The 25383-nt window shown below is 44.7% G+C and overlaps 1 protein-coding gene across 1 annotated transcript; it reads right to left on the reverse strand.

Moving 5' to 3' along the window:
- Positions 1–17872: 17872 nt before the first annotated feature.
- HOXB1 (homeobox B1) lies at positions 17873–22210 on the reverse strand. Its single transcript, XM_033170118.1, has 2 exons — positions 21398–22210; positions 17873–18226 (listed from the first exon to the last, which is right to left on the reverse strand). The coding sequence occupies exons 1-2, from the start codon at positions 22071–22073 to the stop codon at positions 17889–17891; spliced, it is 1014 nt and encodes a 337-aa protein (XP_033026009.1). The 5' UTR covers positions 22074–22210; the 3' UTR covers positions 17873–17888.
- Between the last annotated feature and the right edge of the window lie 3173 nt (positions 22211–25383).

A 25383-nucleotide genomic window follows, 5' to 3' on the forward strand; every position in this document is an offset into this window, starting at 1 on the left:
GCTGGACAATACATGCTTGGTACTCTAAACCAGTGTTTTTCAACCACTGTTCCGCGGCACACTAGTGTGCCGCGAGATGTTGCCTGGGTGTGCCGTGGGAAAAATTGAAAAATTCAAAAGAATTACTTTATATATAGTCAATATAGGCACAGAGTTAAATTTTTTAACATTTCTAATGGTGGTGGCCTCGTGATTTTTTTCATGAAACAAGTGTGCCTTTGCCCAAAAAAGGTTGAAAAACACTGCTCTAAACAGTGTTCTGTTTGTTGTGCTACTGTATGGGGTACAGAACCCATTTGACATACTGTGGATCACATATGTAGAAATGGTTCATAATTTGAAGGCTTTTGGCCTGCAAAATATGTGTAATTTCTAGGGTCGGACGTGTCAGTGCTCAGACCTACCTGAGGAACTGTTTATACAACTTGTTACCCTGGACTTAGTTCAATAGTCTCAGTGCATAATGGTGGCATTGCTATATTAGACCAAAGTCCCATCTTCTGACAGAGGCCAGATGGATTTCCCTGGAAAGTCACAAAACAGAAATAGCAAATCTCTGTAATTTCTCCCCAGATTTTGGTAAAGATGTCTACGATCATGACAGTTCCATCCTTTTCTGATGGCTTTTGATAGTATATCTGCCTTATAGTATCTAGCCTGGTTAGAGAGCCATCAGTGCTAGTGGCCATCCACAATATTCTCTGGCAATTATTTCCACACAACAATTATGCCCTGCATGAACTATTTTGTTAGCCCCCAACCTACCAGTAATCAATGCCAATGAATGACTCTGAATTTTAGGGTTTTGTGTGGAGGTCATTTTTCTCTCCATTCACTCTTTCTACACCATTCAGTATTTTACAGGTCTTGTCATGTCCTCCCACACATGTTATTTCGTAAACGTTCCCATTTCTTAAACCTTTATTCATTAGGAAGATGTTCCATCTCACACCACACAAAAAATTAGCTGCCCTTTTCTGTTACCTTTTCCAGTTCTGCTGGCTTTCTCAGAACCAGACAGAGTATTCCAAATGTAGATGTAGCATGAATTTAGAGAATGGCATTAGGCTTGTTTCCTATGCCACCTTTTGACTCACAGGAGGCCTTACAAAACAAATGTTCCAGGCCAGCTTATTTTTACAATTTTAAGCCTACATCTGGGTCAACAGTCTCTTATAAAACTTGCATATTATCAGAGCAAGAAATTTGGTCAAAAGTTAACAGACTGTACTCCAGTCTGTTAACTTACATAGCCTTGGTTGTCACTTTAATAGCCCTTGCTCTGAAGCAGGGTTGGTGTTATCAGTTTGACATCGCAATCACACCTTTTACTTGTGAAAATTCAGATGAAAGAGGTACAGAAGCCGAAAGGGACAGGGCCTATAAATATGTTTTAAATGTTTTCTGGTCTTTCTCAAACATTTCACCCCAGCAGAGGCATTTACACTTGATAACTCTTGGACTCCAAATACTACATTCCTTTTTTCTTTGAAAGCAAATAGCTTAGAGACAGTCTTTCCCTGTTACGTGGTTTTATTGGGAGGGTAATAGAGTCCTTTCCCTGGTGCCTTATGTTTCTCTCAATGAGCCTGGTTAGAATGTGTTTGTTTGTTTGTTTGTTTGTTTGTTTACAATGGTTCTGAAAAGTTTGTTCCTTACCCAATAAAGTAGAATATTTTACAATAAGAGCTGTTTAAAAGTGGAACAGACTCCCAGAAGAGGTTGGTGGACTCTTTTTCCCTGAAGATTTTTAAGCAGAGGTTGGATGGTCATGTCATGTATGATCTAGTTGAGATTCCTGCATTGCAGGGGGTTGGACTAGATGACTCTTGGGGTCCCTTCCAACTCGACAGTTCTATGATTCTAATATCATTTCCTTAGAACTTTACATTTTTTATTTTATTTTTTAGTTTCAACATTTTCATCTTTCTTTACTTAAATACAAGCAAAATAAGCATGTTAAATTAGAACACTCTCTGGGGCACCAGAAATTTTCCCAGTGCAAATACAGTTTTCTTTGTCCAACGTGCATAGAGGAAAAATTCAGAAAACTCACACCACTGCTTCTGCAAAGCAAGACTTGTGACAGGAAATCTCAACTTGATTGCAAGAAGGTGCTCTTGAGTCGCAAAAAAAGCAGCTGGCAGCCGGTTAGCTTGAACACTGTTCACTAATTATTTTGGAGTGCAGCACCAAGTTTTTGTGAGAGTGCCTTTCCAGTTCCAAGTGATATTATTGGCAACCTGCTTAAGAATAGTGTGCACCAAAAGGAAGCAACAGTCATGGCACATCATAGAGTGCAAGGTGCCCAGCCAGTTCCTTTTGTTTAGATACGTTTCCAATGTAAAGTATCTGGACCACATGGCTATTGCATCACATGGGAGATCTTTACAATTTCTTATGTGTGTTTTGGTTCTCTCTCCTTTACCATCTTTATGTCCTTCGTACATTGCTGAAGAATGATAAATTCTGCCTTTGCACCATCCTTTACCACACATTATAGTGCTTTCTCTTTCTCCCATCCCCCCTCTCTCCTGCCCTCCAATGCTCAAATTTCCCCATCCCCAAATTTCATTCTCTTCTTTCTCCTTGTATTTCTAACACTCATGTGCTCTCACACAAGAACCCAAATTTTCGCCTAAATGGGACCAGGAAAATTGGATTCCATCCAGCATTCCTGGAAAAGAATGGGATTGAACCAATATGAATGTGAAAGACCGCTATATATTTATTATTTATTGCTATTTGTGATTTTATTAAAACATGCCCTTCACTCTATCAGAATTTCACAGCAGGGATCAGATAAAAATCCTTAAAAGCAGACTAGAGTTTGCTGGAGTTTAAATACCTGGGTAAGTTAAAAGTTATGTGCTGGAAGCAGCCCAGATGGGCTGGGGAAACGCAGCCAGATGGGCAGGTTGCCTACCCCTGGTGTAGATGCTAGACATGCCTGTTTAGAGAGGGCATTCTACAATCAGGTGGCAACCACAAAAAGACCTCTCTGTGATTAAATGGCAAACCCTTGATAAAGGAGGCACTTGGAGAAGGGTCACAGCAGATCTTAAAGAACAAGCAGACTTGTATTGGGAATATACGGTATATCTACATCTAAAAATATAAAGAGGCACAGATATGTAGTATGCTGTTCAGTTTTAATTTTGGAACAACGAATGCACACAAAGTCATATATGAAGTTGGATTTAAAATAAAACTACAGAGTGCACCCTATCGAAAGCCAAAGACAGGAGGAAGTTTGTACCTTATTCAGCCAAGCAGCTCTGCTTTCTTGAACTGTCTGAATCAGCAGTATACCATTTATTATTATTTTTATTTAAAAAACCCAACCCTCTTCTCCTTGGAGGGCATTTATCTTTTAAGGCAACCCAAGTCCATAATCAAGTCTTACAACATAGCCAGCTACTTCATAAAATCCCAGTAAATCATAAAGGGGCACATTAAAATAATTTGTATCAGTTGGGGACTGATTTAAAGCACTGCTCCTCATTCATCAAGAGAAGCCTTACGTTTGCTGGCATAATCTGAGGAAATGCTGACAAGGTTTGCCAAATCCATTAATAAATCTGAAGGGGAGAAAGAGGAAGGAAAAATGGGAGATGAGTATTTCTACAATGGTAATGGACAAGGGGAAATAAGGGATTCTGCACCACCTGATTCCCCCTGACAACAACAGCAACAACAACAATAATAAATTTATTTATACCCCACCCATCTGCCTGGGTTTCCCCAGCCACTCTGGCCGGCTTCCAACAAAATATTAAAATACAATACTGCATCAAACATTAAAAGCTTCCCTAAACAGGACTGCCTTCAGATGTCTTCTAATAGTCTGGTAGTTGTTTTTCTCTTTGACATCTGGTGGGAGGGCATTCCACAGGGTGGGTGCCACTACTGAGAAGGCCCTCTGCCTGGTTCCCTGTAACTTGGCTTCTCACAGTGAGGGAACCACCAGAAGGCCCTCGGCGCTGGACCTCAGTTTCTGGGCGGAAAGTTGGGGGTGGAGATGCTCCTTCAGGTATACTGGACTGTGGCCGTTTAGGGCTTTAAAAGTCAGCACCAACACTTTGAATTGTGCCCAGAAACACACACACACACACACACCAAAAAAACCTGAGGTGGCCTTGCAGGAGGTAAAGTGAGGCAATAATCTCAGGCAGTGGATTTGGTTGTATTTAATGACAGCACAGAGGGAGAAAGACAGGAGCCAACTCTTGGAAGCCATCCACCAGAATGTTCTCTCTACCAAGCCTTACAGAAATGAACAGGAGCTATGCGGGATGATGCCCCACAACAATTTTAGGGAAGGGGGAGGTTCCATTTAGATGTTCTGCCACAGGCGCCAACATTTATTGGACTAGCCCTGATAGCAATCTAGAAAGTCAAATCGAACATTGACAAAATGGTTATCTAATCACTTGAAACAGAAACATTGGCCCATGTGGTCCCTCCCAGAAGGGTTTTTGATTCAGCTGAGACTGACATCTGCTAAGAAAGGAATGGCTCACCTTTGACCCTTCAGTTGTTGCTGGACTACTACTCTCATCACCCCTGACCATTGGCCATGGTGGATGGGGCTGATGGGAGATGGAGTCCAACAGCATTTGGGGGTCACATGTTTCCCCATACTGGTGCTAACGGAAGAGGAGGAGAGAACATTTCCACTTCCCTTGCAGCCCTCCATGTCACCTACCAACAGGTAGGACTTCAGTGTCTATCACACCCAGCCCAGACTTGGAGTCATAAATCCACACCTCAGAGGATGAACCTATCAACCAAAAATTTAAACATTCAGGGTCCTCTGTCACTGAGGATCCTGGGAGTCTGGAGGAAGCTCCTACGGACTGCCTGCAGAGGATCCTCTTGAGGGGCCCTTGGGTGGGTTCCAATTTGAGTGCTAGTGAACAATCTCCCAGAGGAGTCAGAGAGGTTGAGCCACCTCCCAGTCCACATGCATCCAAAGATCCAAGCCCAGACCACAAAACCAAGTGCATGCCTGAAAGCTCAAAAGTCATTGTGTGACTCAGGAGTGATACCATCTTTATGTGTAAGGGTACTCCTTGAAAGGAATAGCTTGCAAAACACTATTAAACATCAGCAGCTGGGATTGGGAGCTGCATGGGAGGCCAGGCTGTATCAGCCATTGCTTTGAGCCTTCTAGTTAGTTGCTGAAACAATGCAGGTCTCTCCCTGACTTACCTTGCATAGGCTGGATCTCTTCTGAGGCTGACTCCTTCTGGTGCTCTCTAGATCCTGTTTTGGACTCTGGCTGATCACTTGTGCCTGACCCTTGGAGTGTCTTTGACTTTGCATAGTTGACTTCTCATGTACCATTGTTTGGCAGTCTTGTGTGTGATACCTTAGTCTCATTGGACTCCATAGGCTTGGAGCTTATCTGCAGACTACACTTTCTAGAGCAGGACAGTGTCCTACAGTGTCTATCTTAACCCCTCTCTGTGAGTAGATAAAGTAGGGTAAATTATGTGGAATATATATCCATATACATGGATGCAGATATGTTTAATTTGCATCAGTTCATATGGGTTACAGAATCCAGTTTTTCTTGGTCCAGAATGGCACAGAATTTTGATGATTATAACAGAGTACTTTTTGCATACTGTAGGGGGCCCAGTCAGTGAATGGTTTCATGTTTTCTTGACGTTCCATAAAACAACTCCAGTACTGATGTGCTGTAGCTAAGCTACCGGTATACGTAATACAGTTCTCATATGCTGTTCGTAGAATTTGGAGGGGAGAAGGGGGGGAGTGGTGTAGATTTTGCCTTTGAAACTGGATGCTCCATTTTATTACTTGCACACAGATTCCCCCTGCTGTTTCCAAACTATTCCTCTCTACACCATCCCTCCATCAGCATATAAATATGAAACATGTCAGCTCTTCCAGCAGAGGGGTAAATGTGAGCTGCAAATCATACAACGTTGTTACCTTCTAGAATTCCACAGTAAAAGAATAAGGGTTTGTCCTATGGAGGGTCAGCATAGGGTATAAAGGTGGAATCAGAAGCAGTGGGTAGCGGCAGAGTGGGAGGGATACCTCCATGGATTTAAAGCTGGAAGAACAACAGGAGCTCAAAAGGGAATTTCGATGGAATGAAAGAGTAATAGGAGCAACACTTAAAACTGACCTAATTTGTCTCTATTGAGTGGTGCCTGATTTAAAAAGTGAGAATGTAGGGAGTTCAAACTTGCCTGGAATCCTCCATCTCTGACCTGGATATTTCTCCACTTGTGTTGCCAGATTGGGGAGCAAGGTTGTGGCGATGAAATGATGAAGGAATGCACTCTGCACAACCTCAGAGGCACTCTGTGATATTACTTCCCCTGTTCCCAGGATGAAGGCTGGCATTCCAAATAACTTCAAAGATTGAGACCAAGTTCAAATTATTCACTGGTGTTCAGCTGCTTGGCTGTATATCTCAGTAGACCTCTTCCATTTCTATCTTTTGATGCTACAAGAATCTCAAGTAACACCAGACCTTGGAAATTGCAAATGTGAATTAATAGTAGCAATAGTGTGCTTTGAGCATGTGCAGAGTGCATTTTCACCGCTACTGAGTGAGTACAACCAGATTATTTCATGTATGTATGGGCTTAGGCAGAAGACCAGAATAGAAGACATAACTCAGGGTTGAGCCCTAGCACCTCACTTATACCCCTATCCCAAAAAAAAGAATTTGTAGGATAGATTACAAAAATCAATGAAATAGCATTCATAAAAATACAACAGTATTAAAGCTACATAATAAAAATAACAAAAAAAATCTTGTGTCTAACAAATTTATTATGGCATAACACATCCCAATACAGTACTGGAATGTATTAGTATGAGCTTCAAATTATCAATGGCTACTAGCCATGATGCCTATATATAATCTTCAGTATTAGAGGCAGTATGCCTTTGAGAGTCATTTGCTGAGGATCAGGAAGAGGAGAGTGTTGTTGCATCTGGTTGGTCACTGTAGGAACAGAATGGTAGAGTAGATAATCCTTTGGATTCATGCATTAGGGCTCTTCTTATCTTCCAGGTAGAATAGAGAATACAGCTAGTATAGCATTCTTAGTATTAGTATTAGTATAGTGCAAATATGCATATGCAGACACTTACATATACAAAAACATCTCTCACTGCAACTCTCAATTTGTGCACAGTTACACTTTTCCGGAATCGTATGAACCTCAGGGCATTCATGAACTTTTCTCACCTCCCCTGAAGGCTTGACCTCTGATCCGTTTGTTGAAAGCCTACCCCCGAATATGCTTGGCGCTCTCTTGTTACCAGCTTGTGGTTTGTTCCCTCACCCCACCCCTGCAACCCAAAATAATTTTTCAAAGCAGACCTCTTGCCTGGAGTGCTGATGGAGTGGTGAGCCATGGAAAGCGCCGGTTGTGTGGGAAGACCTACGTGTGACCCCATCTTTGGTCCTCTGGACAGCCCGAGCCTGTCCTTCGGTGAATTCATTTACGGTTGAACTTTCGGTGAACCAAAGCTGGAGGGGAAGAGGAGCTAGCAGGGCAAGGCAGACAGAGTGAAGCTCTAGGCAAACCTATCAGCCTGAGTAAATATTGAACAAGCCCATGTGAGAGGTAGGGTTTGAAATGGAGCTGTCAGGCCAGCTGTCAAGCCAATATGTAAACTGAGGAAGGGATAGGTGAGGGTTGTTTTTTTTAGGAGCAAAGGGGTCACCTATACATTCCAAAAAGGGTGGGGCAGGAGAGGTTGTGTTCAGTCTGAAGATACACGTGGAAGCAAGAAAGGAGAGCTACTGAGCATGAACAGACTGGGGTTTTATTTGGAGGGGGGTTGCTGCTTAATTTTTATAGACAGGTGCCAGGACGTACGCCTGCTTTGGAGCCACATCTTTATTTACATATTAATATGACATTTATTAATTTTAATAACTTATATACCACTCAATACTGTCATTTCTAAGTGCTAAGTGATGGATACCAGCATAAAGTCAGTTAAAATTAACCATAAAATAAATTTGAAAAACTTACTAAGAATGCCTTCTGAAATAAAAATAAAATAAAAGTCTTCAGCCACTGGAACTTTAATAGGGAGGGGGCCTGTCTGATCTCAGCCAGGAGGGGGCTCCATGGAATTGGACCCCCAATACAGCATGAACAGCTGCTGGTGGATACAGGCTGTGCATCCAAGCCATAAGGAATCACTAACACTAACCTAAGTGATTGGGCAGGAGTATAAGCCTTCAAATGATCATTAAGGTATCCTCGAACCAAGTTGTTAAGGGCCTTCTAAAGTTGTTAAGGGCCAGAGTCAATTGCTCCATCTTATGATCCAAACGTTCTTTCCTCCAGTACCCAATGGGATATGCACATGATCACCTTTCAATTCCTGTGTTGCAGTGTTGAGAACATCTAGAGCACAGGCCCAAGCACAAATCAAGACCTGTATCATTCACTTGTCACCAGGGTTTTCCATGTGATCAGGAAAAGATGAGGGGAATATACCTACCAGTCTTAGTTAGCATGATATATTGTCCTCGTGCAAAAGAAGGGGGCAAATATTTTTGCTGCTGGTGGGATTGCTTTGTGTTAGATAGATAATGTTAACTTAAAAAAATAATCAACCTGAATTTAGTAGTATTTGAGTGATCCCCACCCGAAAGCAGTAAACAGTCTAGAAGTACAGTACCGTTTTTTTTAAGAAGCATAAAGGCCCTCACAACTTTAGTGGAACAGTGAGGGAATACTGAATTTATAAATTACTTTCCCACCTTAAAAAAAAAAATCCAGATGTCTGGAGCATTCACACAACCACATTCTTCATTGCTCTCAGTTTCACATGTGTGGAAGGTGAGAGGGCGAATAATACCGTACCAATGGCACAGTGTGGAACTCAGACTTTCATCTAAACCCTGAGTGGTTCCACTAAAATAATAATAACTGTTGTTGTTGTTGTTGTTGTTGTTGTTGTTGTTGTTGTTGTTGTTGTTGCTGCTGCTGTTATACTGCCCTTCATCCAAAGATCTCAGAGCAGTTCACTAAAACAATAACAACAACCACACCTTCCCTTAAAGGTAAAAATAATTTCCCATTATAAACTGGGCCTCCCATTACAGTATAAGCTGTCACAGAGGTCATAAAAATCTACACAGCTGAAGGATTGTCCAGTTCAGAGGGAAAGTTACAAGGATCCCAAAAGTAGGAAGTTCTCTCTCTCTTCCTTTTAAATAGAAAGTGATTTTCTGAGATCAAAAGGCCTCACATTGTGAGAACAAATGCTTTAAGGAGAGAAGGAGGGGGTGAAATCACACCAAGGGGTGGGAACAGATGGCAAGGACAAACTTGCCAAGGAGCCAAAGGGACTCCTGGACTTCTCTTCCTGCTCTTTTGTCTGGGCAGAAGGCAGGAGTCTGCTTAGCCCACTTTCTGAAGATGTTCCCCTTCAAAGAGGAGCAGATCCAGCTGAGTCACTGCTATAAATTATTTTGAAACCCTTAAAAAAAAACCACCTGGGAATTTCTCTTCCTTTTGTGATAGAGAAGGAATTCCAGCTGCTTTGAGAGAGACTGTGGTTTCTGTATATGAGGCCTTGAAAAACTGGTTTGGATAGGTTGCCTCATGATCCATGCCAGGAATGCATGGCTTATTTTTTTTAAAAAAATAAAATAAATACATGCAGCAGTCCTCCACAACAAAGAGAGGGAGAAAGGAATGGCTCAGAGAGACAGCTATCACCACAGGCATGCCTTTTCATTTCCCTCCTTCTTTGAGGATGGAAGGAAGGAAGGAAATAACAGGTTGGTCATTGAATGGAGAGGAAAGAGGAAAATAATGAGGGAAGATGGATGGGTGGAAAAGGAAAGACAACAGAGAGAAGAAAAAGGGAGAGAGTGAGAAGATTGATGGAAGTAGAATGAGAGATGATGGGGCGATGGATAGAATTTTGGAAGGGGCTTTGGAGGTCCTCTAGTCAAGCCTTTTGCTCAGTGCAGGTTAGCCTATATATTTACGTCACCTTGGTCACCTAGCTTCTAGCTTAAACACCTTCAGCAAGGAGAGCCCTCAACCTCCTGATGCAGGTAGTTCCACAGGCCAATAGCTTTTGCAGTCAGGATGCTTCTCGCAATGCTTAGCTGGATCTGCTTCCTTCAGTCCTCCAGCTCTTGGTTCTGGACCTATCCTCCGAAATGACAGGGATCAAAAGATATATGGAAAGGAAAAGGTGGTGGCAGTGGCAGGGGCGGGATGATAATGACAAATAAAAGAATGGAAGACGAAAGAAAGAAAGAAAGAAAGAAAGAAAGAAAGAAAGAAAGAAAGAAAGAAAGAAAGAAAGAAAGAAAGAAAGAAAGAAAGAAATCAGACCAGCAGAGTCTGAGAAGAGATAACTGGGCGGAAGATTTTTTTTTTAAGCAAATGATGGATAGATGAGTGCAGCAGTAGGGTAGCCAGCCCACTGCAAATTGGGGGAGGATCATTTTTGTGAAGTCCTTTGTCTGTTCATTTTAATCTAATTCAGGTTATGAGAATAGCCCCAGACATTTAGGTTCACAATCCTATGCATGTCTACTCAGAAGATGCTTTACTCGTTGTTCTTTCTACCTCTGAAAGTATCTCTGAAAATTGTCAGTTATCTCAGTTGGTAGAGCATCAAACTCTTAATCTCAGGATCGTGGGTTTGAGCCCCACGTTGGGCAAAAGATTCCTGCATTGCAGAGGGTTGGACTAGATGGCCTCTGAAGTCCCTTCCAACTCTATGATTCTATGAAATAAAACCAGAGCCTTCCTCTAGTTGTAAAACAAACAAATATTCAGAAACCTATTGGGACTGCTTATCCTAATGTATACCTTTAAAACATGTTTGACAGGACATTCTTATGGTCAATGTCATCTGGCAATGGGTTGTTGTTTGTATTATTATGAACCATTATTATCATTTTTCTTTGTTACAATTGCAAATCAAATACACCATTGAAGTACAAAAAAAAAAATTACTCAGAAGAAAAGACCATTGTGTGTTGTTATTTTTTTTTTCGTTTCACTGCATCATCTAGATAAGCAGCAGCAGCAATGTGATGCATCCCTACTTCTCTTTCATGCCAACTGCATGCATTATAGAAAGCACAAAATCTAAGGCAAGGGGAGAAGGGCTGACATGTCTGCTGGGCACACCCCTGGGAGAGCAGGGAAAGGTGACTCTGAGACCAATAGGAAACATACAAAGGGAACAAGAAAGGAGCAACACAGATCCTTCTATCTAAGGGACAGGGAACTTTACACATGCAGAAAGGCCAGGAAGCATCTTCCAGCCATTCCTTTTGAATTTCAGATGGAGCCCAGAGGGGCTTTTTATTATCTGGACAAGCTGACACCAACACGACCTTTTTCTGAATGCTTGACTCTTTTGGTGTGTGTAAGGGAGCACTTTTCCAACCAATGCCATCTCCACCAGATGGGATTCTCTAAGATAGTCCTTATCTGAAAACCCCCTTCTTAATGTTCTGGTAGAAGTAGGTGGAAACAGAAGCCACTTAGAAAGCAGAAAGACAGAGGAGAACCACCTGTTAGTGCAATCTGGACTCACCTATTGAAGCATTTTCTGGACTGTACCACTTCAGGCTGCAGATGTGTGCCCCTAGGGAGGGGGGTAATGAAGTTTCTGCAAGCAGAGAACTAATGTGTTGGGGAGGGGTCTGTCCCTGGCTTGATACTTTCTTCCTATGTGCAGAGATTTGCCCATCTGCTGGAGACCTTCCCAAAAATACAATCCCCGTCTGCAACCCAAAGTGGTACAGTCCAGGAAATGCTTTACCACTTGATATAAAGTGGACCAGAGAGGCTGTTTTAGAGGGTAATGCCTGGAGCCATAGCTCTGTGACAGAGCAGAAGTTCCTGGCTTCCCCAGCACCTCTAGGTAGCTTGTCAAAATAGACCATGCTGAGTGAGATGAGGCCAATCATTTGATTCAGTCTAAGGTTGCTTCATATAAGAAGCTGCATGAAAACTTTCTCGGTTCCTCATTAGCCTTTGATCCTGCCCTTTCCAGAGATGTTAAGGACAGAAGAAGAGCCCCACTGGATCAGACCAAAGGCCCATCTAGTCCAGCATCCTATTCTCACAGAAGCCAACCGGGTGCCTAAGGAAAGTCCACAAGCGAGACCTGAGTATAATAACAGCATTTGTGCTTCCCAGCAATGGGTATTCAGATATTTGCTGCCTCCAACAGTTGAAGTCGAACAGACCCATCCTCCATGAATCGGTCTAATCCTCTTAAAGCCATCCAAGTTGGTGGCATCAATGTCTCTTGCAGAAGCGAAATTAACTGTGCACTATGTGAAGTAGTCCTTTTGTCTGACCTGAATTCTCCAGCTTTCAGTTTTACTGGATGCCCCTGATTTCTAGTACAGTCGTACCTAGGAAGTCGAACAGAATCTGTTCCAGAAGTCCTTTTGACTTCCAAAACGTTTGGAAACCCAAACACAGCTCCTGATTGGCTGCAGGAAGTGGCAAAGCTGTATGCTCTGCTACCAGGGGCGGAGAACAGGCGGGACCGTGGCTGGCACCCCTGGAGGATGTGGCATGCATCCCAGGGGGTGTGGCGCGCATCCTGGGGGTGTGGCACGCCACCCGCAGGGGTGGAGCGTGCATTCCGGGGGTGTTGCACACCGCCCACGAGGGCATGGCGTGCATTCTAGGGGCGTGGTGCCTGGCGTGCATGGGGGGGGTGCAGTGCATGTCCGGGGAGCTGCCGCAATGGCACCCTACCAGAATAGTGGTGCTGGGGACAGTCCGCTCCCTCCACACCCCTGTTCCTCCGCCAGTGATCGGACGCTCTGCTTCCAAAAATAGTTCGCAAGCCAGAACAGTCACTTCCAGGTTTGTGGCATTCAGGAACCAAAACGTTTGAGAACTAGGCTGTTCAGAAACCAAGGTATGACTGTATTATGAGAGATGGAGAACAACTTTTTTCTATTCCTTTCATTCACACCATGCATAATTCTATACACCTCTGTCGTGTTCCCCCTTACTCACCTTATCTCTGAACTATATAGCCTCAAACCTTTCCTCTTCGGGCAGTTCCTCCAACGCCTTGACCATTTTGGTGGCTCTTTTCTGAACCTTCTCCAGTTCTATGGTATCCCTTTTGAGGTGAGGCAACCATACTGGACACACTACACAGTGGAAGTGTAATCTCCCTGCAAATGTTTGTGTTGTATCAAAGGGCAGGATCAAGAGAATGAAAGACAGCCAAACCAAGTGTTCAAGAAACTTGAGAAAAATTATACTTTATTTAGGTTGAGGTAGTTTTGGTTCAAGATATAAAGCACAAGGAGGAGACAGTGTCTTCAGATCCAGCTTAAAACATTAGATTCCATTAAAATCTAAATAATAATAATTAATAATAATAATAACAACAACAACAAAGTTTCTGCTTTTTAAAAGATTTGCTCTAGGGCTAATGTTTGTAAAACTGGAAAAACTTGCACTGTCTGTCCCAGGTCGCCCTACATTCATAGGGAGGGGGTTTGGGGTTCAATCTATGGAAGGAATAATAAATATAGGATAAATTGTTAGTAAAGTTTAGCAATTAGATATCGGTCAAAATTCAGCTCCATGCAAACAAGTCCTTAAAAGTGTCAAACCAATATATTCTCTCTCTTTCTCTTTTTAAAAGTAATTTTGGAACTGTTTTAGAAGTAACTAGTTGGTGTCTTCCTCTGAGTTAGCAGCCAAGCCCTAGAGGAGAATCTCTAAAAGCAAAGAGGCCAGGAGGTTCCTGTCTGCCTGCCTGCCTGGCAGGGATGGGGGAGACATTAAAAGTCAACCTATCAAAGCCATGCTTTCCAAAACAATGCACAAACTGAAACACAGCCATCTTTCAACATTCACATTTCTCTGATATATATATATTTTTGCTATGCCAAGTAATGCATACCCCAAAAATGCATATACTAAAGTGTGCATTTAAATAATGCATATATTAGGGGGAGGGGACATGCAAAATGCATTATATTAGGGCATTATATTACTTGCAAACCTGCAGATGTGTTTTTTTTCTATTAGGAGAAATTAACACTAAAATACTGATGGATTATCATGAGGAAATACACACACACAACACAACACAACAACACACACTGATGTGGAAATGAGGAAAATTTAGGATTGGTGAAAAACAGGAACTGAGAGAAACTGAAACAGAAAGAAAACTTGCCCATCCCTACTGCCAGGATGACTGTTTCCTTTGACTTGAGATGTTTGCCTGCTTATTCCCAGCTTTGTGCATGCAAGTAAAGCATTCCCTGGGTATACAGATGTTCTCCAAGGTCCTTGTATACTACTACCACCCCATAAGTCATAGCCCAGGGAGAGATAGAGGGAGGGAGAGAAATAATAAGGCTGCATTCCTGAAATCATTTAAAGGTAAAGGGACCCCTGACCATTAGGTCCAGTTGCGGATGACTCTGGGATTGTGGCGCTCATCTCGCTTTACTGGCCGAGGGAGCCGGCATACAGCTTCCAGGTCATGTGGCCAGCATGACTAAGCCGCTTCTGGTGAACCAGAGCAGCGCATGGAGATAAGATAAGATAAGATAAGATAAGATTTCTTTATTGTCATTGTACAAGTACAACGTTGTACAAGTGCAACGAAATTGAATGCCATCCCATAAAAACAAGACAAAAAACAAAAATAACATTTTCAGCCACACATGCACATACATACACACCCATCACAACTCTCCAAGGTCATATTATCTGGTTACAGCATTTAAGATGGTTATAGCTCTGGGGTAGAAACTATTTTTTAATCTATTTGTTCTTGCTTTAATTGTTCTATATCTCTTGCCTGAAGGCAGTGGTGGAAAAAGACTGTATCCCGGATGAGATGGATCCTGTAAAATATTGTTTACTTTTTTAAGGCAGCGGGAACTGTATAGTTCTTCCAAAGATAGGAGAGGGTGACCAATAATCTTTCGGGCTGTGGTTATGACCTTCTGGAGTACCTTCCTCTCCATGGCTGTGCAACTGGAAAACCAAGCACAAATACAATATGTAAGGATGCTCTCTATGGAGCCTCGGTAGAAGGACACCAGCAGTCTCTCACTCAGATTGTTCTTCTTTAAAAGTCTGAGGAAATAAATTCTCTGCTGGCCTTCTTTACCAGAGTAGTAGTATTTGTGCTCCAAGTCATACCCTGCTCGATAGTCACTTCCAAAAATTAGAATACAGCCACCCTCTCCACCCGGTCCCCGCCAATATACAGGGGCTGAATATCCACCTTTTTTCCTGTAATCCACAACCAGTTCCTTGGTCTTGGCAGTATTAAGAGCCAGATTATTTTCTGCCGTTTACCTTCCCGCTGGAGCGATACCTATTTATCTACTTGCACATTAACATGCTTTCAAACTGCTAGGTTGGCAGGAGCAGGGATCGAGCAATGGGAGCTCACTCCGTCGCGGGGATTCGAACCACTGACCTTCTGATCAACAAGCCCTAGGCTCTGTGGTTTAACCCACAGCGCCACCCATGTCACTTAGGGTAAATCCCATTAAATTCACTGGGACTTATTTCACAGTAAATGTGAAAAGAGTTGGGCTGTTTGTAAGAGGGAGGGAGGAGAATATTCAGTTCCTTCCCAAATTCTCAGACTTTTGATGCTTCTTGTATCTAATGGTCAAATCAGAACGTCTTTGCATTTTGAAGTCAAAGAAAGAGGGCCTGCTGCTCTTGCCAAGCTCCCATTCATTGCAACAGGCAGATGCACAGGAAGTTGTCCACCCCCACCTCCAAATTTAGTCAGATATGCTTAATCCTGGGTGCATTGACTGAAGGGTAAGACCTGTCCTCCAAAAGAATTTACTTTCCTAATAAGCACATTTACAGTTCAGAGTGTTTCCTGGTTTCCAAGGGATTTAAGCACACAGCAAATCCCCAGATGTTGAGCACATCCTCTTTTGACACTTATGTAATGCTTCATGCTGCTGAAGGTTGGCTGTATCTAAGCTACTTGGCTACCTGGCTCTCCTGTCAGCTGGAAGAGATGATAACAAAGTTCGATAAATCCTCTAGCTGAATTCTAAAAATCCTCTATGAAAATTACAAAGTGTAAGTCTATAGATTTTGGGGTTTTGCTTTCCCACTGCCTAAACCCTATGGCTCACAGAAATAAGGAAGGCTTCTCTGCCTGATGCAGAATTCTAGGAGGGTCCTAGAATGGCATATTTCTGGTACCAATCTTAGTCGGTTCAATACCCCCTTTTTGCCTGTTTTGTTATATCCCAAAATGCAATAAAAAAATAAAAAATAAATCTTAGCGAAAAGATGAGTCATTCATCAGGCTAGTGAATTAATAGGATGCTGAGGCACATTCCCACAAACATATTAAACATCATCATCACTATGGTCATTAAAACTTTGGTGCTGACATCAAAGACAAATAAAAACAGAGCTGTTAATAAGTAGCTATTTGCTGTCTTGCTTCCCTTTTAGCAAGTGCTGCATTCACACAGTCAGAAAGCCTCTTTGCGAAACTATAGTTGATGCGTGAAAGGAATTCCATGTAGCCAAATTATTTCGGGCTATCAGCAGGCAGAGGCCCTGTTCTCTTCTAGTGCAACATTGGAGATGAATAGGAGAATTGCTTCTCCAAGGCCTCTGGCGTTATAACTGGGCTGCGAGAGAGCGTGTGTTTTATTCCGTTCTGAATAAAATGTCAACACTTTTTTATTTTAAAAAAATCGTTAGCGCGTAAGGAATAGTCAGAAGCAAGCGAGCAGACGAACGCGCAAATATGACCCTCGTTCTATCCATTGGAAAAGAAAGATCCACACCTTGCGCCCCCAAGTCAACCTTAAACCAAAACGGAAACACTCCAATCTTGCTGAAAGTGCGGTTCCTAATTTTGGGAAAGGAAGGTGGGAAAACGGCTGTCCCTGAGATATACTAGTCTTGATGAACTAGGCATTCAAAGAAACAGGCACACTTCGGGCAGCTCCTGGTATTGGGCGAGGTCCTATCAAATAACGGAGAGGGGAAGAGTAAGGGCTACCCTTAGGAATCGCTCCTGTCCACTCTACAGTTCTTTATATTATATCTCTGCTAGGGGTGCGGGGAGAAAGGAAAAATACACAGCTGGCGATGGGTTCCTCCGCATTGCCAAGGAAGGAGGAGTGTGAGAGTTGCGGTCCTGCTCCGTGGATGTTTCAGGCAGCAAAGAAACATTCGTGTACCTGTCATGCAGGGTTTGTCAGAGCAGGCTGGCGCGGGAAAGGCTGCAAATCTGCCTCAGACAATAACTCTTGATGGTACGAGCCCATAAACGATTCTGCGTAGATAGCACCACTCCCGAGCCAGAAGGTGCCAACTTGAATAAAATATGGGGGGGGGGAGCCACATGACGCATTGCACGCACACTATTTGAATGGCAATGCCCATCACCTTGGGGGAGGCTCAAATATTTTTTGGAGGGGTCGAAGACCCCCCCCCCCGCCCGCCCGCTAGGAGTTGGCTCCTGTGACCCCTCCCCACCAGAAAAAAAAATACTCAAGGAGAGAAAGTATATGCGTGCGTCATTTGGAAGCTGATCAGTAGGTGTGTTTCTGAACACACGGTTCTTTGTTTCTGAACACGCGGTTCTTGTTTGTGTGCACCTACAATCGAGGCTCCGTGTCCACAGATGTCCCAGCTTAGGAATACACGTGCCTGCGCGGAGGCTTCCTCGATGGGTGTATGATGTGCTTGCGCGTGACGATCTAGGCTTAAGGCAGACTGCGCATTGGCCTGGCGTTTCTGTTCAAGGAGGAGCTATTTCCTTAAGGGGGGGCTGTGGGTGAGAAGGATATTCCAGTGCGGGTGGGAGGGTCAGGACCTCGCGTGTCTCCCCCCTCAAGAGGACACGGAACTGGGCGAAGCGTCGGGCGTGGAGGACCTGCTGGATCTGTCCGAGGCGGCCTCGCTGGCTTCCTTGGCCGAACCGCTGAGGGCGGCGGGGGCTCCGGCTAGACCCTCCTTCTCCCTCTTCTTCTGCTTCATCCTCCTGTTTTGGAACCAGATCTTCACCTGGGTCTCGTTGAGCTCCAGCGTGGCCGCGATCTCCACCCGCCTGGCTCGGGTCAGGTACTTGCTGAAGTGGAATTCCTTCTCCAGCTCCGTCAGCTGCTTGGTGGTGAAGTTGGTCCGGATGGTGCTGGCGTGGACGGCCAAGCCGTAGTCGGACACGGTCGCTGTTCAGAGACGAGCCACAAGGCCAAAGCAAGGGGGTGGGGAAGCAAGCAAGCCACGCGTTAGAATTGCAGCCCCATCGGGTCTAAAATCAGAAGCACATACACGCCCACCCACGGGGGAGCTTTGAATTATTCCCCCGTTTCCACACCACCTGCAGGGTCTGTGGGAACGGGTCTGTGGCTATCAAGCAGTCAGGGATATGTGCACTTTGCAGATGCTCAAAGGCAGGCTTTTCCTCAGGAACATTCTGCAAGTACGGCCACTGAGGGTCCTTTTTACTCCTGGTGTGAGGGCTCCTACTCTTTCACCCCAATCTAGGATCCTAGAAGATTGCGTTGTGACAATTGGGGCACACGATGACACTTTTTCATTATTCGCCATTGCCCTTTAAAACAACTTTACCGGTTCCCCCCCACCTTTAACCGTTTCTGTTTATTTACTTCTTTTTGTACACCGCCTTTCATCCACAACCGCTCCCAAGGCGGCTTACAAGAGAAACACATCAAATCAGTTCGCCACTGTTTATATATTATTAATGGAATATTCATTCTTCTATACTGCCCTTCCCCTGCAGGAGCCTAAGGCGGCTAACAATATTATTTGCTTATTATTATTTGTAGTTTTAAGGCATCTTAGTTTTAATAGTTTTATCTTCATACTAATACCATGCCATCCGTTCTCCTGCCAAAATTGCAATTCCAACGCTCGAGAAAGAAAGCAGAAAGAAGTGCAGGCTACTCGCACAAGTACCAAAAGCGCACACTAACCTTATGCGCAAATCCTACACACACACCCTTCTCATAATGGTTCAAAGGCACCGAATGTTGAGTAGAAAAAAAAACCTGACAACTGTTAGTGGAGAGGTGGAACAGGACAGGAGGACAGAGAAACGCAGAGAGAGATAAAGGACAGAAAGAACCATCTCATTGTCTAGATAGGTCACTTCCTGGTTCACACAGAGAAGCTATTTTTCAATGTCTCCAGGAAGGTGGGGAACTCTGTCCGTAGGCATTAGTGGAGAATATTTTTTTTTTAATAATTACACCCCCCCCAAAAAAAAAACTAAACGGAGAGAAAAACCTCAAAAACAGTCAAATGAGGACTAAGTATGTTCAGTGGGTACGGGGATACTGGCTTTTGGAGATAAGAAAGGACAACGAAGGAGAGAGAGAGCAGAATAGAATGACTGGAACTATGAACTAGAATCACTTAATGGTGCAACATTTTGTTGCAGGGACCCACTTGCAAGTTTTAGGTTACAAGTGTGTGCGTTGCCTTGGGTACCGCGTGGCAAACAGGTGATTCGCCCACTGGATTTATTTCTGATAAACGTATCAACCGAACTACTGCTTCACGTGGTCAGTAAAGTTAAACAGGATCTGGGGCTAAACTGTGGTGAACTCAGCTGTTAGCTCTGTCCCAGCCTGATAAGAAAACTCTCCCAATAAATATTTCAGCCAATGCTTAATTGCTGGGAAAAGACACGCCGGGAAATTGTAACACCATCCTCTACATCCCGGGTGTGAGAAGACTCTCTGTGGTTAGTGACGAGGGGGGTATACTCTGCACCTGCTCAGGGGCACTCTCTACACTTCTAACTGCACTGCTCCAGGGCTGAGGCCAAGCGTCAGAAACAGATGCTCGGGCTGACTCTGAAGCCCTGTACCGGGTATCTTTAACCGTCCCTCTGTCCATCCATCGCCTCTACGCCGGTCCTGCTTCCCAGTCCCCCAAAAGGACTGGTCTTTTCCTTAATTTAATTTTTGTCCCTACTTCTGCTTGCAAATTCCTCTGATTTCCCCCACTCAGATCTACTGGGGTCGTTCTTACATGGCTAAGATTTGTTCTTTTCATTTTAAACCAGCTGAATAAACTGAAAGATAACAAACAGCGAGGAACTTTGGGGGCAATTCAGGCGACATTCTCCTGCGTGAGCGCCATTCGTTTGGAATGGTTGCTGCTCACAGACGTCAAGGAGTACTCCCAAGAGACGGCGCCTCCCTACCCTTCAAGGAATTGAAGACTCCAACGCAACCCTAAAGGGAATTGTGCGAAGCTCGGCCACCCCAGCCTCAGAGGATGCTGCCCTGTAGAAAAACCCAGCGCTGGGTTGAGCCTCCACATGGGAAAGGCCAGGACTGCTCTGGCTGTTATTATGCCTGACACGCACCCAATGGACAGTTCCCAGTTCCTTCATTTAGAGGGGATGGATCTCGCGGGCTTTGCGCGTGCCCTGACTGACTACAGCAGTAGGAAAGTTGTCTTCAGGATGCTATGCCCATCACTAGATTCCTCTACCCTTGTGGGTGAATGGTGTGAGGCAGTCCTGATTTTCATTGGCAGAGACTTGATGGAGCAGCGTTTAGCGGTAACCCTGTTGCTGATGTTGCAGCGGCCAATTGCAGGTGTGAAGGAGCAGCCGCAGGACCACCATTCTCGAATCGGCTCAGACATGCCTTTATAACACGCGCGTGGGGGAGGGGGCAACACTGATTCTCTTCTCGTGGGCATGGACCGAAGAGTGAAAGTGCCGCGGAATGTTAAAAGAGCTTGTGGCGCGCGTGCGCATGTGTGCCTCCACATGCTGGGTGAAACCCCAACCAAATAAACTGGTGTCACGTTTTCTGAGTGCTGTGAGCAGCCCTGAGAGGCAATGTCCGCCTGAAAAGCGGCACAAACATATCACATAATGAATGAAACAAGCCTGCCTGCCCCATAACCAGATGGGGAGGTGATCCCTGGGAAGGAAAGTAGATCCCGTCCTTTCCTCCACTAGATCCCATTCTGCAGCTTGCCTCTCAGGGCCTAAAACTAACGCTGGCCTTCTCACTCCCCTCGGGCAGCTTTGGAAACAGAGGCAGATTGTATCCCTCCCCAGAACCATCCGTTTCCTTTCCACCCACGCCCTCTGTTCTACACACTCACTTAACCCATTATGGTTTTTGCGTTCTGGTCAGAGATGGGAAAATTGGTGATGGCAGGGCCTAAGAGTATTGTTTTTCTGGACCAGATCCTGCCTCCGTGTGACTCCACAAGTCACATGCTCTTGGGATGCTCTGGAGTAAGGCATGTTGGAGACAACAACCACCCTCCAGTGGAGGGGGGAAACATGGAAACCAGCCCCTGCTACCCTCCCCTCGTCTTGTAAAAGGGAACCTAGGGGGCTTTACCTGTTTTAGGAGGGTTCCTTTTCACTTTCATCCATTCAAAGGTCTGGGTGGTGGCCGTGGCGGTGGTGGCAGCCATGGGGCATGGCTGGGCCAAGCAAGTCCGCGGGTCTTTGTTCTCCTGTAAGGGCGGAGAAAGGTTGCCAAAAGCCCCTTGCAAATAGCCACCCTGCTCAGGCCCATAGAGGTGTGGCTGGAACTGGCCCGGGGTGGCACAGAAACCGTCAGGTAAGCTTCCGAGGCTGGAAGAAGAGGAAGAGGAAGAAGGAGCCACGCTGGCAGGGTAGGCCGAGGGCTGGAAGTAGCCTCCATCCGTCTCCTGGGGGCCGAGGAAGAACTGCTGGTTGGCGAAGCTTGGGCTGCAGTTGGGGGCTGCCGAATATCCTGTACCCGATGGCTGGGATGACCCCGCGAAGGATATGCCAAGGCCAGCAGGGTTGGGAGGAAGAGGAGGAGGAGGGTAGCTGGAGTTCTGCTGGTGGTGGTGGTGGGCGTTGAGCCCAGCAGCTCCCACCCCCGTCGTCCCGAAGCGTCCCTCTTGATGATAGCTGTCACAGGAAGGAGAGGTACCTGAGCAAGATGGAAAGGAAGTTGTCCCTTGGTCGAGATGCTGGTAGTCCTTGGGCGCGTAGGCGCTCGTCCCACGGTTACAAATTGCATAGTCTAAGAAGAAGTTCATTCTAGGTATTGTTCCTTTGCCAATGATGGAAGAGGGTCAGCCTGTTTTACGGGGATCCCTTCTGCCCTACAACCTTTAGATAGTATGTCAAAAGTTAACTAGGAAAAAGAGAGAGGGAGAGAGAGAGAGGGGGAGAGAGAGAAACCTTCGCATCTACGGATCTCCAGTCCTGGAGCCCCCCATACCCCCACCCCTCCTTCCCAAAGCCTTCAGTGTGGGGGGTGGGGTGGAAAGGTGTGGGTGGGGTGAGGGGTGGAAGAGGGGCTCTGGACCACGTGGTCGCCATCAAGCCCAATGAACAAATGCCTCCTGAAGTTTGTCAGATATCTACCATCATCCATCAAGTCCTTGACATTTGCATGACAAAGGAACTTCAATCAAACTTTTCCCCATCGATCTGATTAACAACACGGATGCGTCAAAAGGTCCCCCCCCTCAAAGACTTCGGAAGAGAAGGGAGGGGGGCAAGGAAGTGACAGAAAGGGGTTGGGGAAAGGAAGGGGGGAAAGTTAGGACTATTCAAGTTCTGTTCTATAAGTTAAAAAGGCACACACACCTTCCAGTTCATAAGACGGTAAAAATAATTAGAAGTTTTCTTCCTAGCTGGGGGGTGGGAGGGAGAGAGCGCTTTACTCCCCATATCAGCTACAACAGGCTCACGTATCCCGTAACACAGAAGGAGGGGGGGAGGGGAGAGGTAGGGAAGGCTTCTTTATGAAGGAAAATGTTCTTTTTCCTCATTTAAAAAAAATTAATCACCCAAAAGATACTTAAACGTTTATGGAGTTTGCTTAAAGTGCTTTTTGCTTTCCCTTAAAAAAGAAACACACACAAACTAAATCCAAATAGCTCTGCTTTGCACATCGCCTTTGTGTCTGGAAGCAGTGTGCTAAAGAGCAATTTAATTCAATCAACATTCTAATGAGTTGTGAAATAAAGTTAGAAACACAATTGTGTTTTGTTGGAGGGGGAAAAACGCAAATGAAATTGAAATTCGATCTACCCTATCCATCTACCCGTTATTTATGTTATCTGGCTATCCATCCATTTATTCCCATCCTTAGGCCCTCCCCCCTCCGCTTCCTACATTTCATAAAAAGCAACTATATGACCAGTTGGGCTTGCTGTCACTGGAGTTTGATTTAGCTGGAGTTGCGGGGGTGGGATGTTTTTAATCGCTGCTGCGAGTCATTCTTAAAATCGAAACATATACAAGCAAACGACTCCCAATAAGACCACTTTACCCCACCACACTTTTACTAAGACTGGCAAATTCTAGAACAGAAGAACAAGCAATGTTGAAAGGAGGCGGTTTCTCATATGATTTAGAGCGCAAGCAACTAAAACAGGCGTTGGGTTCCTGAATGCTTCTTCAGATGGGTTGCTTTCGTTTCGTTTGGAGTAGGGGCTCAGAGTCTTTCTCTTCCCCTCTTTTTCCCCTCCCGAGGAAATGTTGCTGAGAGCCACCAAACTTCGCTGCTCTCCTCCAAAGCCAGCCCTGTAGGTGAACTTTTGGCCTGCTCTAAACCTCTGGTGCTCTCCTCGTGGGCTGAACTACCAGTAAATATCCTGACAAGTAACAAATGACCGTGGGCGTCAGATTGGAGGTTACTCTTGTCTTCCATGTGCTAACAAGTAAATAAATGTTGCTTGCCTGGGCTTCCCATTCTATTAGGCATGGAGTGGTTTGCAGTCTCTTCGTCCTTTGTCAATTTACACATGGCCTAGGGAAAGAGGCGATCCCATGGAAGGGAAAGTTAGTAATCATCCATTTATGGACTCTCGAAAGTAGCCGAATGGTCCTTTAATGACGCATCAAACAGAACCCCGAAGAAGGGAAGCGGGCGACTGAAAGGAGAAGTGCCCACAAAGGCTTTAGGAATTGATAGCAATATCTCGTGCTGAAAGGGTGGAGTGGGGTGAATTATAGAGTCCCCCCACCCCACCCCCACATTTATGGAGTTGCTCTCGTCAAATCGGAGGAGCTTCATATGCTGTCTTTATGGGGTATATATTTAATGGGTTGCATACTACAGAAAAGGGGAAGGAGGGGTGGGTAAGTATAGAATTGCTGGAGTTATATTCGAGAGATTTTGGGATGATAGAAAAGAAAGGGTGAGTCAAAGAGAAACAAAGACAACTAAGGGCGGGTCTACTATGAAACTAATGAAGCTTAAGCTTCGGGGCCACAGAAGCTAATTTAGTCCACATTGCTTAAAAGAAATGGGTCCAGTAGACCCAATTTGAGTCGCACGACTCAAATCATTACAGGATGCATCAAGCATGTATATAACATTTCCCTGATTTTCATCCCCCTTCCCATAACTCAAAAACTATAAGGCACAGGATTTTTTTTTTATTCACACCAGTGACTTTGACGTGTGATGTAACCCAGTACAGCAATTTCATTCAAAATCTGAGATGTAGTAGTTAATTTTTTGTGAAAACGTTGTGGTGATCTGTCATGGAACAACTCCATTGAAGAAGAGAAGATAACAGTGGTTACCTAGACCTTGCTACTGGTTGTGAAGGGGGCCCCATAACAGTTCAAGCTTCAGGACCTCAAAAGTGGAGGTCCGCCACTGAAGCCAAGAAATAAAAAGGAAAGGGGGGGGAACTACTTAAAAGAAGGAAGGGAAAGTTATGTTGTTTGCAAATACACACACACGTAGCCTACATAACACTTACATTAAATTATTAAGGCTACAATCCCAATCCCACTTGGAATAAACCCCATTGAATTCAGTTGTTGTTGATAATACTTTCTGAGTAGACATGGCTAGTTTTGCGACACTTAGCCGGCTGTAACCCTGTAATTGCCATTCTGTTCACCTGACTGGAAGCCAGAGCCCATTTTGGCATCTTGAAGACTAGGGCTGTTTGACACGTGTTTCCCGCATCCACGTTTTATTTCTTTAGATGGATGCCTTTACAAAACCTTGAAACCATGATGACCCTTTGAGACAGTGATATATGCCACGCTCTCATCAAACTTTGGAGGCCTGCGATCCTAACCTGTAGATTAGAATGCGAATCCCGGCAGGTGCGCTGGACTCTCTCCCTAGGTTAGGTCTGCGGGGTCATCAGAATGGGATTACTTGGGTGTTCTTACACGACATTCTACGGGCTGAACTTTCTTTCCCAAAGAAATTACTATGGTGGCCCGGTGGGGTGTGTGTGTGTAACTAACAGAGCTCCTAACAAACTTTTTAGAAACAAAACAAAAGCCATTCCTCCCTTGGAAAGTATGGCTAACTTCAGGTCTTAGCTTGTCATTTTCTTCCTTTCGGTGTTCGGCTTGTTAAACGCG

This window comes from Lacerta agilis, chromosome 14 (genome assembly GCF_009819535.1).
Source record: "Lacerta agilis isolate rLacAgi1 chromosome 14, rLacAgi1.pri, whole genome shotgun sequence".
NCBI classification, from domain to species: Eukaryota; Metazoa; Chordata; class Lepidosauria; order Squamata; family Lacertidae; genus Lacerta; species Lacerta agilis.